Consider the following 17519-nt stretch of genomic DNA (forward strand, 5'->3'; position numbering starts at 1 on the left):
TAAAACCGAGTAAGTATACAGATGAAAATATCAATAATTGAGTGCATGTGGTGACTATGCTGCTCCATGAAATTTTATGAGAAAATAGGCAATGATTTTGGTCTTAGAGTTTAATGGGTTAACAAGTTATTAAGTGGAAGAATGTGAGAAAGTAGATGAGGAAGAGGAAGAAGAAGAGTATAACAGTGACAACCCGTCCCGCGGACCCCACTAGCCCACTGCTAGCTGCCCCAACGGACCGTCTGTGGATCCCACTAGCCCACCGCTAGCCGGTCCAACAGACCCCAAGCTGGCCCTGCAGGGCATCGATCCTAACCCATCACTGTGGATATCCAAATCCACCAGTAGGTTATTGGTGCGCCAGGCGTTCCTCGAACCCTGGTCCCTCACCCTTTAACAACCTTCCCACAGGACAAGTTGCCACCAATTGATCTGCAGCTCAATTGGTGGCAACTTGTCCTGTGGGAAGGTTGTTAAAGGGTGAGGGACCAGGGTTCGAGGAACGCCTGGCGCACCAATAACCTACTGGTGGATTTGGATATCCACAGTGATGGGTTAGGATCGATGCCCTGCAGGGCCAGCTTGGGGTCTGTTGGGCCAGCTAGCAGTGGGCTAGCAGGGTCCACAGACGGTCCGTTGGGGTAGCTAGCGGTGGGCTAGTGGGGTCCGCGGGACGGGTTGTCACAATAACAAAGAATCGGACGGTAAAAGTAATAATGACAATTATCATGAAATTTTGACAATAAAAATGACGAGAAAGAATATGAAAGTAAGAAAACAATGGAAAAAAACACAAAAACATAGATGGCGGTTGTCAATTAAATATGAGAAAACAATATTAATTCATGATTAAAAAAGTGTTTCGTTGGTCTAGCCGTAAAAAAAAATGGTTTAGTATATGCAAGGTCACCAGTTCGAATGTACGATCAAACCTCTCTTGGACGTCCGGTTAAATCCATGATTCTTTTGATCAAATTTGATTTTTTAGCACTACTGAGTTTTTTTTTTTTTTTAAATTTTAGTGTATCGAAAATAAAAGTTTGGCCTTAATAGTAATTTAAATTTTTCTATAAGATAATATTACATAACTGTCATCAGTCATATTTAATTTGCACCAAAATGTATCAAATAAACTCACGCGTAGTGTGGATTCAAAACCTAGTTTTAAATAAAAAGTAGAAGCTATAAGCTTCTAAGGCTGTCTACCTATGATTTAAAACCTCCAATTGTAATAAAACATGTCACATAAATTAATATGTTTTTATAGTGTACTCATATTTCTATATATCATATGATTCATATTAAATAAATTATTATTAGTATATTTTATTATGTTTTTAAAATATTATAAACCAAGTAAGGATTTTGGTTGGAGAAGATTCTAAACGTGTGGATCTAAAACAAAATAAGTATATAGATAAAATTATCAATAATTGGATGCATGTGTTAACTATGCTGCTCTTCATGAATTTCACAAATTTTATGAGAAAAGAAATAATTTTGTCCTTGGAGTTTGATGGGTTAACAAGTTGTGTGGTGGTCTAACAAAAAAGTTTTCCAGTGGAATAATGTGAATAAGTTGACGAGTAAGAAGAAGAAAAAAGTATAACAAAGAACCAGACGGTAAAAGTAACAATGAAATTTATCACAAATTTTGACAATGAAAATGATAATACTAAATTTTTTTATATAAAATAATACTTTATTTCTGTAATCAATCAAAATATATCTAATAAACCCACGCGTAGCGTGGATTCGAAACCTAGTAATTATAATATTTTTAACTTTTAAAATTTTAAGATTTGGACGCATGGTAGCTTCCTGCTCATTCATAGTTAAAAGCATATTAGTCTTATTTATAATGGTTCTCAGCCATTGTCTAAAAAATTTCTAGCCGTGTGGGACGTTGTACATTCAATTATTTATAAGTATTTTGATATATAATTTTACATAATTTCAAAAATGTTAAATATTGAGATGTATGATCCCGATTGATTGTTAAATATTGAGATGTCTGATCCCGATTGGTTATTAAAAAAATTTGAATATACAAAATCCTGGAAATTTTTTAAAATGTTAATTAATGATATGTCTAATTGTTAATAGTTTTTTTAAAATCCCATGTGGACAGCTTTAGGAGCTTATAGCTTCTATTTTTATTAGTATAGATTGACATCTAATTACTGATATACCATAATTGTATAGGATTTACAGTTAATACATTTGGCAGTTTTCCTTTTGAGTTAACTGGGTAATATCTCGCGCAAATGCGAGAATTGTAGTATAATAAAATATATAATTAATTTAAATTTCTTTGATAATCATAAAAAAACTTAACAAATCAATTTAAATGTCATTAACATTTGTATACTTTTATTTATTTAAATCATACAATATCAAAATATATAACTTATTTAAAAATAATCATACATACATTATAAAGTTATTTTTTTTATTGTTCAACTTTGATAATAAATTTCATTAGTATTTTCGAGCATTTGAGGTAATAAAATATCATTTAATAAAAAAAATTGACTATGTGATTTAAATGTATAATTTAAGTTTTTCATATAAACTAACACATAACCTAAACTATTTAATAATTAAAAACTAAACTATTTTGAAAATTAAAAAATACATATTTCCAATAAAATCATATGAAGTGCATCAAAGTTTTAAAATACGATTAAAAATGTTTTTTATATTCCCCTTAGTTTAAGATATATTGCTAGGTTTAGTTTTTTTTTTTTTGTTTTTTGGAACGAAAATATTGTTAGGTTTAGTTATAATTTTTAATCCTTGTAATAAAAAACTAGATAGAAAAAGAAAAAGGGGCATTCTCAAAAATGCTCCTTTTTCCATACCTCTTTCTAAAAATACTCATTCATGTTGACCATTTCTAAAACTACACCTCTTTATATACAAAATGACCAAACTACCTTTTTTGTGTAACAACAAGAATGTACAGTCATCAAAATCGAAAATATTTTTCCGCCAAAAAAATTTCCCGCCAAAATATTTTTTTCCCGCAAAAATCGAAAATTTTTCCCGCCATAAAAAAATTTTTCCCGTCAAAATCAAAAATTTTTCCCGCCAAAAATATTGAAATTTATACCTTTTAAAAACATTGTAAACGCTTTTAAAAAACTTTTAAAAGCGTTTACAAGGTTTTTAAAAGGTTTTTAAACACATTGTAAACGCTTTTAAAAACCTTGTAAATGCTTTTAAAAAGCTTGTAAATGCTTTTAAAAATCTTATAAAAACTTTTACAAGGTTTTTAAAAGCGTTTACAAGGTTTTTAAAAACATTGTAAAAGCGTTTACAAGGTTTTTAAAAGCGTTTACAATGTGTTTAAAAACCTTTTAAAAATCTTGTAAAAGCGTTTACAAAGTGTTTAAAAACGTTTTAAAAATCTTTTTAAAAACCATTTGAAAACCTTTTTAAAACCTTTTAAAAACCTTTTAAAAATCTTGTAAAAGCGTTTACAAGTTGTTTAAAAAACCTTTTAAAACTCTTTAAAAAATCTTGTAAAAGCCTTTACAAGGTGTTTATAAGGCTTTTATAAGGTAGAAATCTTATAAAAACCTTGTAAATTTTTTTTGGCGGGAAAATGTTTTTGTCGAAATTTTCTATCAAAATTTTTTTGGTGGGAAAATATGTCCGAAATTTTTTGTTTTTCTTTTTATTGAATAAAATAATTTTCATCTAAGGGTAAAATGGTTATTAAAAATTAAAAGAGGGCAAAAATAAAAATGGCCAGAAAGAGGGTATTTTTGAAAAGGGGTATATCGAAAGGGGCATTTTTAACAAATTCTCAAAGAAAAATCAATGTTTGTCCAAAAAATAAAAATAAAAATAAAAAATCAATTTGTTTTCTTATATAGAAAAATCTTTTTTTTTTCAACCTAAACATTAATTAAACTAAAACTCCTAAATTGGTTGCCCAAACAGGAGGAGAGTTGTTTACAAAAGTCGTTTCCGACACTAGCAATCGAGAAGAACGAGCTAAACAATCCGCCTTCATATAGAAAAATCTTTAATCCAATGGCAATACTTTTATGTAATTTTTTGGTCACAGATTGCCAAGGTCTGTGCTTGAAGTTTCAAAGAAGATGCTAACAGAATCAAGGAGAAATTTTACAGTTGCCTCAAGTGAAAAGGAAGCAGGATGGTTATTGCGATGGATTAATGGATTAAATAAAAAAAATATTGGTTTTATAGCATTATATGTTGAATCACAAACTGAATATAATGATTATTATTCTAAAATAAATGTATTACAGTTTGGTTGGATGTAAGTGAGAGGTAAAAAAAATGATTTGATAATTATATTACAAAAATTTCATTCATGAGAACATTTCAAATTGTTAGAATAAAATAAATATACGTGAATTTGTAAGAACTAATCAAACATCTAAAGTAAAGAATTAAGATGTTTTCCTTATTATGAGATGGTTATAACCAAAATATTATTATGGTCATCAAAATTTTATTATACATATTAGAATACATATGTATTTTTAATCAAAATAATATAAAAACAAAGAAGAAAAGAAGAAGTACATAAAACAAAGAAACAATAAAATTCAAAACAATGTAAAATATATAGTAAACAAAAAAATATAATCAAACTCTTATTTGGGTTTTCAACCTTTGCAAAAACATTATAAAAAAACAAAGAAAATATTTAGGATTTGGGATATGGTTGAAGAGGATGTGAAAATATTTATAGGATAAAAAGTGATGGAAGTTACATTTCTAAAATAATTAAATTAGAAGAGTTACAATTATAATTAATAGTGTGTTTAAATAAAAATGAATGGAGGGATAAAAAGTCAATTCACAATTTATGTAATTTCAGTTACAATTTAGTAGTAAAGATTGAATTTAAAGTATGTATTAATGTATATAATTAAAAATAAATATTAAATTTTAAAAATGTCAAATGAACCAATAAGAAGAGAGTGAAATATGAGGCCATGAGGGTTAATGGGTTATAGTGAGATATGTGTCTTTCTTTTAGTAGATAATACTGAAATCGATGTATCAAAAATAACTATTTGAGAGTTATAAAAGTGCAATTCATTGCATATTAATACATTTTTAACATGTTCTATTATATTAAATTAAATTCATTGAGAACACTACTATTATATTATTATGAGAGTTACAAACAAATTTTTATACTTTTCCAACTCCTAAAATTAAAACCCATTTAATTAAAAGTGAGTGTTGGTGAGTCCATAATTTGATTGAAAGTATAATATGTTACACATTGATCGTTTAAAAGAAATAAGAACATCTAATTCTCAAATAAACTTGATTTTTTTGTTAAATCCAACATATATGAATTTAAATTTAACTATGGAAATTTTAAAAGTAAATATGAATAGATTAGAAAGGTAAGAAATATTTTATTTTTATATAAATAAAATAAGAATTGAAAACAATGATTAAAATATATAATACTTTCTTAATTAAAATATAGAATCAAACTCTTACAACACATATGAGATATAACAACATTTGATATTGGTGGGAGAGGAGGAGAGACTTATTTACTTATAAGATGATAATCCAAATTAGATAATGGAGATGAATCTTTAAAAATAAGAACAATGTAAAATATATATCATGTAGTCTCTAAAATTAAAATTTAGCATTAAAAATTTACAATGATATTTCATTTGTTTTTTTGTAACCCATACAACAAAAATAAGAAATCGAAAACAAAAAACAAAAAATGATTTGATGTATTGTGGAAGAGAATGAGAGAAGTGGAAGAGAATGAGAGAATATGAAAATGAAAAAAATAAAAGAATGCCAATATGAGAGAATGAGAGAATGCTTATTTATATGATCAGAATTGATGGAAGTTACATTTAGAATTATGGAAATTATAATTATAATTTATTGTGTTTGAATAAAATTGAGTGGTGGAATATGATTAATGCATAATTTATTTTATTTTCAGTTCTAATTTTATTTTAATGTGTGAGTTAAATGTTTTGTATTAATTGGATCTTAAATATTGTTTAAAGCAATTAAATAATTAGAAAAAGTTAAAAAAATAGAAAATATTAAATTAAACCAAAACCTTACTTTTATTATGTATATGATTAAAACAATATATATGGCCTAATTATTGTTGATAGATACAGTATTTAACTTTTATTACTGATGTACATTTTAGAATCAGTGATCAAATTAATTTTTCTCATATTTTGTATGATTGTTGCTGATTTATTAAATTAAATATTACACGTCAGAAAAGTATGATTTGTAAGAGTTGAGAAAAGTTAACAATTTTACAAAAATATCTAAAGGAGATAAATAACATACACGTATCAAAAATCTTATGGAAACATTTACGAAGCTATCAAGCGGTGTACCTAAACCTGGTGTGTGAATATATAAACATGTTTTATCATACACTTTTTGCAAATTCCCATCTTCCTTTTTTTGTTGTGTTCTCCAAAAACTCGTTTTCCTCTCTCTTGATCTCTTGGGTCAATAACTACAAAGATGGAAGATGAAAAAACTGAAATCAGAGTCATGGTACTATGTTTTTTATTCTGCTTGATTTTTATCGGTATCATAGGACGGGCGTCTTACGTATGTAATTGTGTTCATACTGATCATGATGTGCCGGATATTACAGTACCCTTAATGAATATTGCGGTGTTAAATTCAACTAAAACTCGTTTTAGTGCAAAATGGAACTTATCAATTAGAGTCCCCAACACTCTTCCTGGTCCCTTTATATGTCTCCAAGGAGACTTTCAAGCTTCTTTACTTTACAAAAATATTACCATTGCTACTTCACCCGCAAAAAGGTTACAAACATTTCTCCTTTTTTTTTTTTATTATTATTCTGAAAAAATCTATATATATGACTTCTTTATTCAAACTAAGAACAACAACTCTAATTATGCTTGATCAGTTACAACAATCTCCAACCCTACTGGGCTCAACTGCTTAAGGTTTCAGGAGTTGTCTCTGAGGAAGATACCAATGGTGCAATTGCAAAAAATATCATGGGTGATATTAAGGAGACAAATGAAGTGTGGTTCGGATCGCGGTTGTTTTTCCCGGATTGCAGAGAAATGACAACAGGGATGATGAGCTATACTTGCGATGAAGCCAAGTTTCATATTGATTCCAACTCTCAGATTACAGCTACTGCGTTTGGAAACCCTATATGTCACTATGATTATGATCATTAGTTTATTTTTTAGCCTAATTATTTCTCATGAAGATTGAACCATCTTTAAATTCATATTTGTTGGACTTATTTTGAATATTATTTCATAGCCAAATATATATAAAACATCTCGGAAATTCTACCAAAAGTGTGTTTGATATCAATTTAATGTAGATTTTTCTCTTCATTAAAAAGTTTATAAAAAGTTGTCAATAATCCACAATTTTGATTTTAGTATATAAATGCACCGAGCAACCTTCACATATAAATTGAGCCTTAACTCTTTTATTTTGTAGCTTAAACAGTGCTTGTTTGAACGTAATGAAATGCAAGTGTTTTGACAAAAAAGAAAAGGTATTTCAATCAAAATTTATGTGTGTTCGTTAGGTTCACTGAAATCAGATTTGATTTAGATAAAAAAGTATAACTTAGGTTCACTGAAATCAGATTTGATTTAGATAAAAAAGTATAACTTGTGAAGTGACCTTAGTACAGTGGCAGGTGGTAAGTCTATTTGTAAAAGGCACCATCACACCAGGGATCGAATCTTGCTTTCTACGAATATAGGAATTTGGCTAATGGATCGACCAGTTGTGGTCTAATAGTTAAAAAAAAAAAAATATAACTTTTTCCAAAAATGGTCCTAAAATATGCTTAATATACAAAGCCGTGTCTAGAGAGTTACACATGTTCAACAAGGATATGACATATCATAACATTACATTATAGGATCTAGAGTTAATAAAGATAAAATTCTGACCTAATTTATATTTTATAAAAGTGATTTTATTTAATAAATGGAAATTCAGTTTTTTGTTTTTTCCATCAAAGACCACATTTATTTTTTGCTAGATTTCTATTTAATATCAAATTATAAAAAAATTAATAGCAAAAAATCAGAGATAACTCTAAATAAGCCAAAAAAAGTAAAATATTAAAAGGAGATATATAGATCTTATGGAAGAAAATAAAAACTAAGGAAGTGTATATATAAATGTTTATATGATACATTTCTTACAATCTCTCATCTTCTTCTGTACACTCTAAAACTCGTTTTTTCTTTCTTCCTTCCTCGAATTCTTTGGTCAATGTAAAACACAAAATGGAACACGAAAAAGAAGCTTTTGTTGAGAAAGAAGTCAAAGAAGAAGTTCCAGAATCTAACTCTACGATTAGAGAAAAGGAACCAATTCATGAAACTATTGTGGTGTGTGTTTCCTTATTGATAATTTTGGGATTGTTTTGTGGCGGGATATGTGCATATTCCTCTTTCCTATCGGAAAACAAATCAACTCAAGTGCCTTATATTACAATAGCTTTTATGAATTTTACGGTTCTCGATACAAATACCCGTCTTAGTGCAAATTGGGATTTATCAATTAGAGTTCCCGAAAAACTTCATGGTTCCTTTATATGTCTACCAGGATACTTTCAAGCTTCTTTACTTTACAAGAATATTACCATTGCTACTTCACCCATAAGAAGGTTCCAATGTTTTTTTCTTTCTTCTAAAATATTTATTTAACTTAATTGTTTTTTTTTTATAATTGATATATATATATTCTAACGAACAACAAGAAAATGTTTGCTTGATCAGTTACAAAAAGAATCTCCAATGCCATTGCCCTCAACTGCTCAAGGTTTCAGGGGTTGTCTCTGAAGAGGATCTTAATGGTGCAATTGGCAAAAGCATTATGAATGACATTAAGGAGAGAATGGAAGTGCGTTTGGGGTTGCGGTTGTTTCTTCCGGATAGCGGAGAAAACATGACAGGGTCAGGGACGATGGAATTTGCTTGTGATGAGGTCAAGATGCAATCTGACTTGAGTTCTCGGAATATTACATCAACTGTGGTTGGGAGTCCTACTTGCTTCTATGTTGGTCACTAGCTTCTCGTTTAAATATTTTAATATGGAGAGTACTGGACTTAATTGTGTCTGATATCCATTTTGTGTATATTTCTCCCATAATTAATGATAATTTTCTTACATAATAAAGTAGAGTTCCCCTTAAACCAATCCAACTAGAAACTGACATGTGGCACTTCTCATGTTAACATGTGTCTTATAAAAAAAAATTATTTAAAAGATGTACAAACACAAAACTATATTCTCTTAAAAATATAAAAATAATAAAATATACTTTTCTATTTTTTTTACCGTAGTTCTAATTTAAAAATATGAGAAACAGTCTCTTCTATTTTTAGTTATTATCATCCTAATTTAAAATATATAAGTTATTTTCATATTTAATTTGTTTGTGACATGTGATACATTGTCATGTAATTTTCTTTTAAATTTATTTTGCGATATCTTTTTAATATTTTCTTACCTTATGTATCTAGAACACAATTATTTTCTAATGGTAAAAATAGTTATTAATTATTGGAAAACACCTAAATAATATATGTTATATCCCTATATTAGTAAAAGAGAAGTACAATTTGTATTTCACCCGAAAATGCCCCTACGCCCACCACAAGCAAACAACTGCACGGAGGGTAAATATGACAATATAACTAATTGGGTCGGGTTTAATTTCTTGCGTAACCCGAAATTCACGACTCGGGTATTTAGAAAACAATTGGAGGGGTTTGTAATGGGTTTTCAATATAAAAGGGCTGTGCACATTTAAAAAAAAATTTGTAGGTTTTAAATGGGTTCTCGATATATAAGGAATGTGCAGATTTTAATGGGCTAAAACATTATTGTATTCCGGTTGTTTACAATAATGTTTACGAAACCCGAAATTTACCTCCCTATCACGGCAACTTAGCCGAAGATTACGCTGCTCAATCTCATCAGATAATTTGAAAGATATCAATCTCCTAACAAAATTTGTTACCTTACCTGCTTTTGATACACGTACCAGATTACCTTATTGGATTTTTTTATTAAAATCGATCCTTAACTGAATTATTCTGAAAATATTTACATACCTTAATTTGCAGAATATACCCAAACTTATACAACCAAATTATACCTAATTCGTGATACGTGAAGCCCTCCTATAAATACAATGTTAGTAATCAAAGGTTCAATAATCAAAGCTTTACCCACTCTATTTTTTTTTCTTTTTGCTTTGACATCATTTTATTTGGTTTTAAAACTGGCTAACAATATTATGGATGGATTCTTAAGCGAGTAATCAAAATGTCTAGAAAGCTTATAAAATGGTTGATATATGTTCGTTTCTCATAATTAAAACTACCTTCGATGCTTTGTTTTTTATAAGAGTTAGGATTGCAAGTTATAAAGTATCTCAAATGTTTTGAACTCATAATTGAATATATATATGAGATTGCAAAGATACTAGCCATGAGTTTTTAGTTTTTATATTCAATTATGCGTTTATTTGTGACATTCAGTGACTTCTAAATAGTGTTCTTTAGTTGATATACTATTTTGTATAATATATTGATCTACTATTTTTCTGAATCTATTTGTAGCCTTCTTGATGCAGAAGCTGTTAGTGCAGTGGCTAAATATGTACTCAAGAATGTTGCATAGGGATGCTTCTAATTTCTAAACCTCGAATATTAAAGGTTCGATATTGACTTGAAAATTTATTTTTATTTGTTTTGTTGGATAGTTTCTTTGGTTATGATTCTAATTTTGTGGTTCATTTTTGAATATAAAAAAGTTTGAAGGGTTTCGTGTGTCGGCTTAGTATCAGATATGGTTAATGCGTCACACCATAATACTTGCTCTACTTAACTTTTTGTGTATGTTATTTTATAATGTTCAATAAAATGGTTAGTGAACTTTATGATCTTTGGGTTTTTTTTATCTGAAGATTATAGATTGGTGTTAATTGTTTTTTAGATTAACTAACAATTCTTAAATTCAATGTGAGAATAAAATAGTATATTTTGGATTCTCTTCTTGCAGATAGAGTTATTATGGGTTTGGTGGTTCTGTTCCACAAAAGTGCATCATATGTTAAACTGCAAACTATGGACAAGAAAATTAACATGGAAAACATTTGTTGAATTCCAAACTATGGACAAGGAAATTAACATGGAAAAGAATTGAGAAAGTTTCAATAAAACACTATAATAGAAGAGAAGCAGATATATTTAAAAAAATAAAAATCTAACCATAATTTAGAGATTTATTTTAACAAAATTTAAATATTAAAACAAGGAATACATCATGTAAACATATATATAGGATGAACCTCTACGCCATACTGAAAAATGTAGCATTCATTATTTTCCAAATAAAATTTTAACACAAAACTATTTTTAATTAAAACTAATATTTTTATGTTACACAGAGGAATTACACAATGTATAAACAATTACAAATAATATTTCTTTAATTACATAAGTTTTGGCAACTTAATTGATTGTTACTTGATATTCATCATTTAGAAAAAAATCCCCAAACTTAGTTACTTACACAATATTTTCATGTTCTTATTTTAAAACATTAATAATACCATTTACTCTTAATTTCTATTTTTATATTTTATTTGAATTCATGATAATATTAAAATTTTCTCTTTTTTTATTATTTATTTTATTGTATCAAAGCTCATTCTATTACCATTTACTTTTTTTTCCTTCTATTGTTTTATCCAAACTTAATGTAAAAATATATAGGCCATGTTCTTTTATCCAGTCATTGCGACAGTGTTGAGTGACTGAAAATCAATCTCTCTCCTTCATAACTATTTTCCTGTAATATCTCTGATAGTAAATCTAGCGACTCTATTGAGATATTTTCTTAGAGAAATCAGCGACACGAAAATCGCTAAAAAAATCAGCAACATATTAAATGGTCTCTAAAGCTTTGGCGACTGTTTCATTACAACACCAGCGACCATTATATGTGAAAGTGGTGTGAAAATCATGTTATTTTTTTATACGTTCAAATGAATCACAGCGATTGGTAAAAGAGTAGAGCCGTAATCCACCGGCTGCACTATACTCAAATAAGAATTTTTACATATTCCAATCCATTATGGGTCGCATGTATCCTTGAATATTCCTCCGCGCTGTAGCGCGGGTCCGATCCTAGTATATATGTATATAAGGTTTCACTCTCTCCTTATGAGTCAATTTGGTATTTATTTAATTTATTTTTAAAACATATAATATTTATTTTCAATTAAACCTAAATACAACACATTTAGTATATACATTAATTCATACTTTAAATATACACTTTACTACTAAGTTGTAACTGAAATTACATAAATTATGAATTGACTATTTTTCCTTCTTTCACTTTCAATTATATATCCTATTAATTCTAAATATAACCCCTCTAATTTCATTTTGATTTTAGTGTTCTTGCATTGGTTGAAAACTCAATGAAGATAACATTTTAAGAGTTTAATAATATATTTTACATTGTTCTCAATTTGATTTCTTCTTTGCTTTTATGTACTACTTCCTTTATTTTTTTGAATTCAAAATACATATTATTAAATGTCAAATCAATTTTCCTAACTTCTCTCTTACCTCCCAAGGGCATTTTTAAAAAATGGAATGGAAAAAAGGGCATTTTTGCTTTTCTCCCAAATTATAATACATTTCTTTTAGAATACTTATCATTATACTTAGTTTCTTTAAACATATAATTACATAAAGATCATTAATTTTTATTTATTTAATTCAGATATGGACTTTTCAAGGAGTTCTTTATATAAAAACAATATCATATTCTATTTTTTTATCTAGCTTTTACTACAAGGATGAAACAATTATAACTAAATTTAGAAATATAAATTAAAATAATTAAAATAAAAGTATTTTTGTGAATTGTACTTTAAAGTTTTGCTTGCACTTCATATGATTTGGAATATTTCATTTTTATTATTAAATACTTTAGGTTATGTGTTGGTTTATATGAACAACTTAAATTAAATATTTGAATATCATAATTAATTTTCATTTTTATCATTATATTTTTTACCTCAAATCCTCAAAATACTAATAAAAATTATTATCAAAGTTGAACAATATACAAATTAAAAAATTAAGAGATATGTATGTATGATTATATTTAAATTAGTTATAAATTATGAAATTGTATGATTTTTTTTTTTACATGTAAACTTTTTAATGGCATTTAGATTTAGATTTTTACTTTTTTTTTAATGACTATTAAATAAAACTAAATTAATTAACCCCAACTTATTATACCTCCTAGTTTATTTATAAATTTGAGTTGTTCTTCTAGATTTTCGATTTAAATGTTAAACGATTGCTATCGGTTTTTTGATGTATTCTTTAGTAAAGAGGCTCTTTCTGTCGGTCTGAGTCTTTGACGTATATATATAATAGCTCGTCCCATAAATTCGTCTCAGTTTAGGTTTTTGTTTGGCTATCTCTTCTGACTCTAAAAGTGCTCTCTCGTACGTACGTTGATCTCGTAAGATACCTAATCTCAACTTGATTTGCTTCCTATGAATGCGATTCTCTCCATCTTCTAGTTATAATTGGTCTTGAAATTGATACGGTTGCAGAACACGGTTTTGATTAGTTTCGTCGTAGTCTACAACGAGAGTAGGATTGGTTGTAATATAGAAGATGGATTTACTCAGTAATCTACCTGATAAAGAGAACTAACAAGCTTTGAATAAAGAATAACTCTCTTTATTATGTTTAGAAACTAACTCAAAACTAAACACCAAAGCTCTCAATCTCTCATACCTTTGATCACAACTCATATTTATAGTCATAACACACCTTGTTATTCCTATTTTGATAATGGAAAACTTCTCTTTTCCTAATCCTATTACAATTGGAACTTTTCCTTTTAAGCCTATCTTGTCATTAACCGACTTGCTAATGATATTTTGGGCTTCAAGCTTTCAATTTTCTAGAAGCTTATTCCAACATTCACCCCCTTAAGCTTCAAGTTCTTCTTGTTGAGGTCTTGCATTCCAATGAAGCTCCTCATCTCCTTGAACTGAATCCTTACTAGGGCCTTAGTGAGAATGTCTGCCTTCTGCTCTTCTCCTGGAATGAAAAACACTTCGATCTGACCATTTTCAACACACTCACAGATGAAGTGATATCGCTTATGGATGTGCTTTGATCTGCCGTGAAAGATTGGATTCTTGGTGAGCTCAATGGCCGATTTGTTGACAATATACAGGATCACCACCTTGGTACTCTGCCCCGTAATTTCACTTAACAAATCCTGAAGCCAAATGGCTTGTTTAGCAGCCTCCATTGCGGCCATGAACTCGGCCTCACAGGAAGACATAGCAACCGTCTGTTGCTTCTGCACACACCAAGTAATTGGTGTTTCTCCGAAGTAAAACATGAAACCTGTACTACTTCTCCCATTATCCAGATCCACATTGTGACTACTGTCACAATAGCCAACAATCTCTCTCGATCCTCCACGTCCAAAACGCAAACCATAGGTCAGAGTCCCTTGCAAATATCTAAAAATCTGTTTGAGTGCAGCTCCATGTGATTCTCTCGGATCCTGCATATACCTACTCAACATTCCAACTGAGAATGCAAGATCAGGTCTAGTGTGTAACAAATACCTTAAACAGCCAATCCTTCTTCGATACAAAGTAGCATCTGTAACCGGTTTCTCCTCCTCAGCTTTAGACAGTTTCAAACCAAACTCCATAGGAATATGTGCTAGATTACACTCATCCATTCTAGCCTCTTTCAAAATCCTTCTTGCATATCCCTCCTGTTTCAGTTCAATCCCATTCTCACTCTGCAATACCTCAATGCCTAGGTAATATGTGAGCTTACCGAGGTCTGTCATCTCAAATTTTGAAGACATAGACAATTTAAACTCTTGTACCATCGCAAGTGAGCTTCCAGTGATGAACAAATCATCCACATAGACAACAACTATAAGAATCTCTGCTCCATTTGTTCTTCGATACACGACACTTTCCTTTGAACACTTTGCAAAATTTAAACCTTTTAAAATCTGATCCAGCTTCGTGTTCCATGCCCTTGGAGCCTGTCGTAAGCCATACAAAGCCTTAGATAGTTTGAAAACCTTATATTCTTCTCCCTTCTTTTCAAAACCTTCGGGCTGAGAAACATAAACATCCTCGTTTAGTTCTCCATGTAAAAACGCAGTCTTGACGTCTAGGTGATGAATCTCCCAGCCATGAGAAGCAGCCAAACCAACAAGCAATCTGAGTGTCTCAAGTCGAGCTACTGGAGCGAAAACCTCATCGAAATCGATCCCTTCTCGTTGAGCATATCCCTTTGCTACTAAACGAGCTTTAAACTTGCTGATTGATCCATCTGCATTTCGTTTGATCTTAAATACCCATTTAAGACCAATAACTTTCACTCCTCGTGGTCTCTCTACTAACGTCCAAGTCTTGTTCTTGTTGATCGAGTTTATCTCCTCTGCACACGCCTTTGTCCATTCAACTAGACCTTTTGCATCTTCATAGTTCAACGGTTCATCGTTGATAGATAAAAGAAGCCTCTCGCATTCAATATCAGCTAGAAGAGCATAATCATCGAGGTAACTAGGACGCCTTACTTGCCTTTCAGATCTTCTAAGAGGAGGTCGTTCGATTGTTTCTGCAGGTCCTGCAGTTTCTGTAGTGTCATTATCATCTTCGTTGTGATCACCAACATCATCATTACCAACCTCCTCTAGCTCCTCTTGGTTATTATTAGCAGCATTGTCCTCTGTTTGGTTGTTGACAAACGATCCTTGTCCTTCATCTATAACTCCTCCCCAAGTCATACTGAACATTCCTGGTGCTTTCTCAACAACCGTATTGGCTCCCTTCCAATTCCAACCATCCTTTTCATTAAAGACAACATCACGACTCACAACAACTCTTCTAGTTGTTGGATTATAAAGCCTATAAGCTTTGGTTCCTGGCTCAATCCCAAGATGAACCAGTGTTTGAGACCGGTCATCAAGCATCTTCAAGTTCACCGGTTCAGTTTTTGCATAAGCAAGACAACCAAAAATACGAATATGCTCTATACTCGGTTTTGAGTTTCGAAAACACTCATAGGGAGTTTGATTCTTTAGAGCTCTTGTAGGAACTCTATTAATCAAATATGTTGAATGCCTAACTGCTTCTCCCCAGAAGTAGTTTGGAACATTCATAGCTTTTAATATGCTCCTTGTCATCTCCATTAGCGTACGATTTCTCCTTTCAACAACTCCATTTTGTTGTGGAGTGTAAGGGGCTGTCAAGTGTCTTCTTATTCCATTCCTATCACAAAAGTCCTGAAAATCTCTTGAAGTGAACTCCCCTCCTCTATCAGTACGTAGAGTCATGATCTGCTTATCACACTCTTTCTCGACAAGATTTTTAAAAGCCTTAAACTTCTCGAAAGCATCACTCTTCTCCCTAAGTAATATGGTCCACATATACCTAGTGTGATCATCAATTATCACAAACACATAGCTGTTATGTGCTAGTGTAGCTGGAGAAATAGGTCCACATAGGTCCGCATGTAGTAGCTCTAAAATTCGTGAAGCACGGTATTGAGTTGCAGTAGGGAAAGCATGTCGAGTTTGTTTACCAACAAGGCATGACTCGCAAAGTTGGTTCTCCTTGTTAATCTTAGGCAGGCCATAAACCATCTCCATTGTCGACATGTTCATGATGGTGTTAAAACTTATGTGCCCAAGTCGCGCATGCCATCTACATGTTTCTTCTTCGGATTTTGTATGCAAGCAGATCGGCTGTCCAATCTTTGAATTGATTCTGTAGAGTCTGTTTGGTGATCTTAGTACCTTTACTAAGAGTCTTCCTCTTGGATCATGTAAAGTCAGATAGTTCAGCCTCATTCTAACATCGAAACCATGCTCTGTTGCTTGTCCTAGGCTCAGAATATTGCTTTTCAGCTCAGGTATGTAGTAAATATCTTTTACTAACTGTTGCTCTCCATTCTTTCCTTCAAATAGAATTGATCCTTTACCGCTGATGTCAACACATGATCCATCTCCAAATTTTACTCTACCTCTGATTCTCTCATTCAGCTCCGAGAAGAATGACTTGACTCCAGTCATATGGTTTGATGCGCCATTATCCAAGTACCAAGTTCCTTCTTCAACTCTTTCTTGCTCAAACTTCTTAGGTAGTAGTTTCTCTTCATTAAGAAACACGATCTCATGCATGTAGAGAGTTGCATCTGCTTCCTCAGTCTCCGTTTTGTTAACCTCTTGATTTCGATTCCTTTCTGGACAGGCAGATGCATAATGACCAGGTTTATCACACCTGAAACAAATCAAGACCTTATCTTTCTTCTCTTTGGTCTGATTCTGTTCTTTTTGGTTTGAAGAGTGATTCGACTGATAACCTCTTCCTCTGCCTCGTCCTCTGTTTCCTCTTCCTC

At 30.6% G+C, this 17519-nt stretch overlaps 2 protein-coding genes across 2 annotated transcripts; both read left to right on the forward strand.

Moving 5' to 3' along the window:
* On the forward strand, positions 6463-7347 carry LOC104788349. Its single transcript, XM_010514103.2, has 2 exons — positions 6463-6836; positions 6944-7347. The coding sequence occupies exons 1-2, from the start codon at positions 6526-6528 to the stop codon at positions 7224-7226; spliced, it is 594 nt and encodes a 197-aa protein (XP_010512405.1). The 5' UTR covers positions 6463-6525; the 3' UTR covers positions 7227-7347.
* On the forward strand, positions 8237-9162 carry LOC104788350. Its single transcript, XM_010514104.2, has 2 exons — positions 8237-8689; positions 8802-9162. Exons 1-2 carry the CDS (start codon positions 8307-8309, stop codon positions 9091-9093), a joined length of 675 nt encoding a protein of 224 aa, XP_010512406.1. The 5' UTR covers positions 8237-8306; the 3' UTR covers positions 9094-9162.

Source organism: Camelina sativa, chromosome 5 (genome assembly GCF_000633955.1).
Source record: "Camelina sativa cultivar DH55 chromosome 5, Cs, whole genome shotgun sequence".
In the NCBI taxonomy this organism is placed as follows: Eukaryota; Viridiplantae; Streptophyta; class Magnoliopsida; order Brassicales; family Brassicaceae; genus Camelina; species Camelina sativa.

What these genes read in the sequence shown, in the direction of transcription:
- LOC104788349 (XM_010514103.2), top strand. Translation starts at nt 6,526, where the DNA reads ATGGAAGATGAAAAAACTGAAATCAGAGTCATGGTACTATGTTTTTTA. An exon ending in GCTACTTCACCCGCAAAAAG is followed by an intron (nt 6,837 to 6,943) that starts GTTACAAACATT and finishes ATGCTTGATCAG; the next exon opens with TTACAACAATCTCCAACCCT.
- LOC104788350 (XM_010514104.2), top strand. Translation starts at nt 8,307, where the DNA reads ATGGAACACGAAAAAGAAGCTTTTGTTGAGAAAGAAGTCAAAGAAGAA. An exon ending in GCTACTTCACCCATAAGAAG is followed by an intron (nt 8,690 to 8,801) that starts GTTCCAATGTTT and finishes TTGCTTGATCAG; the next exon opens with TTACAAAAAGAATCTCCAAT.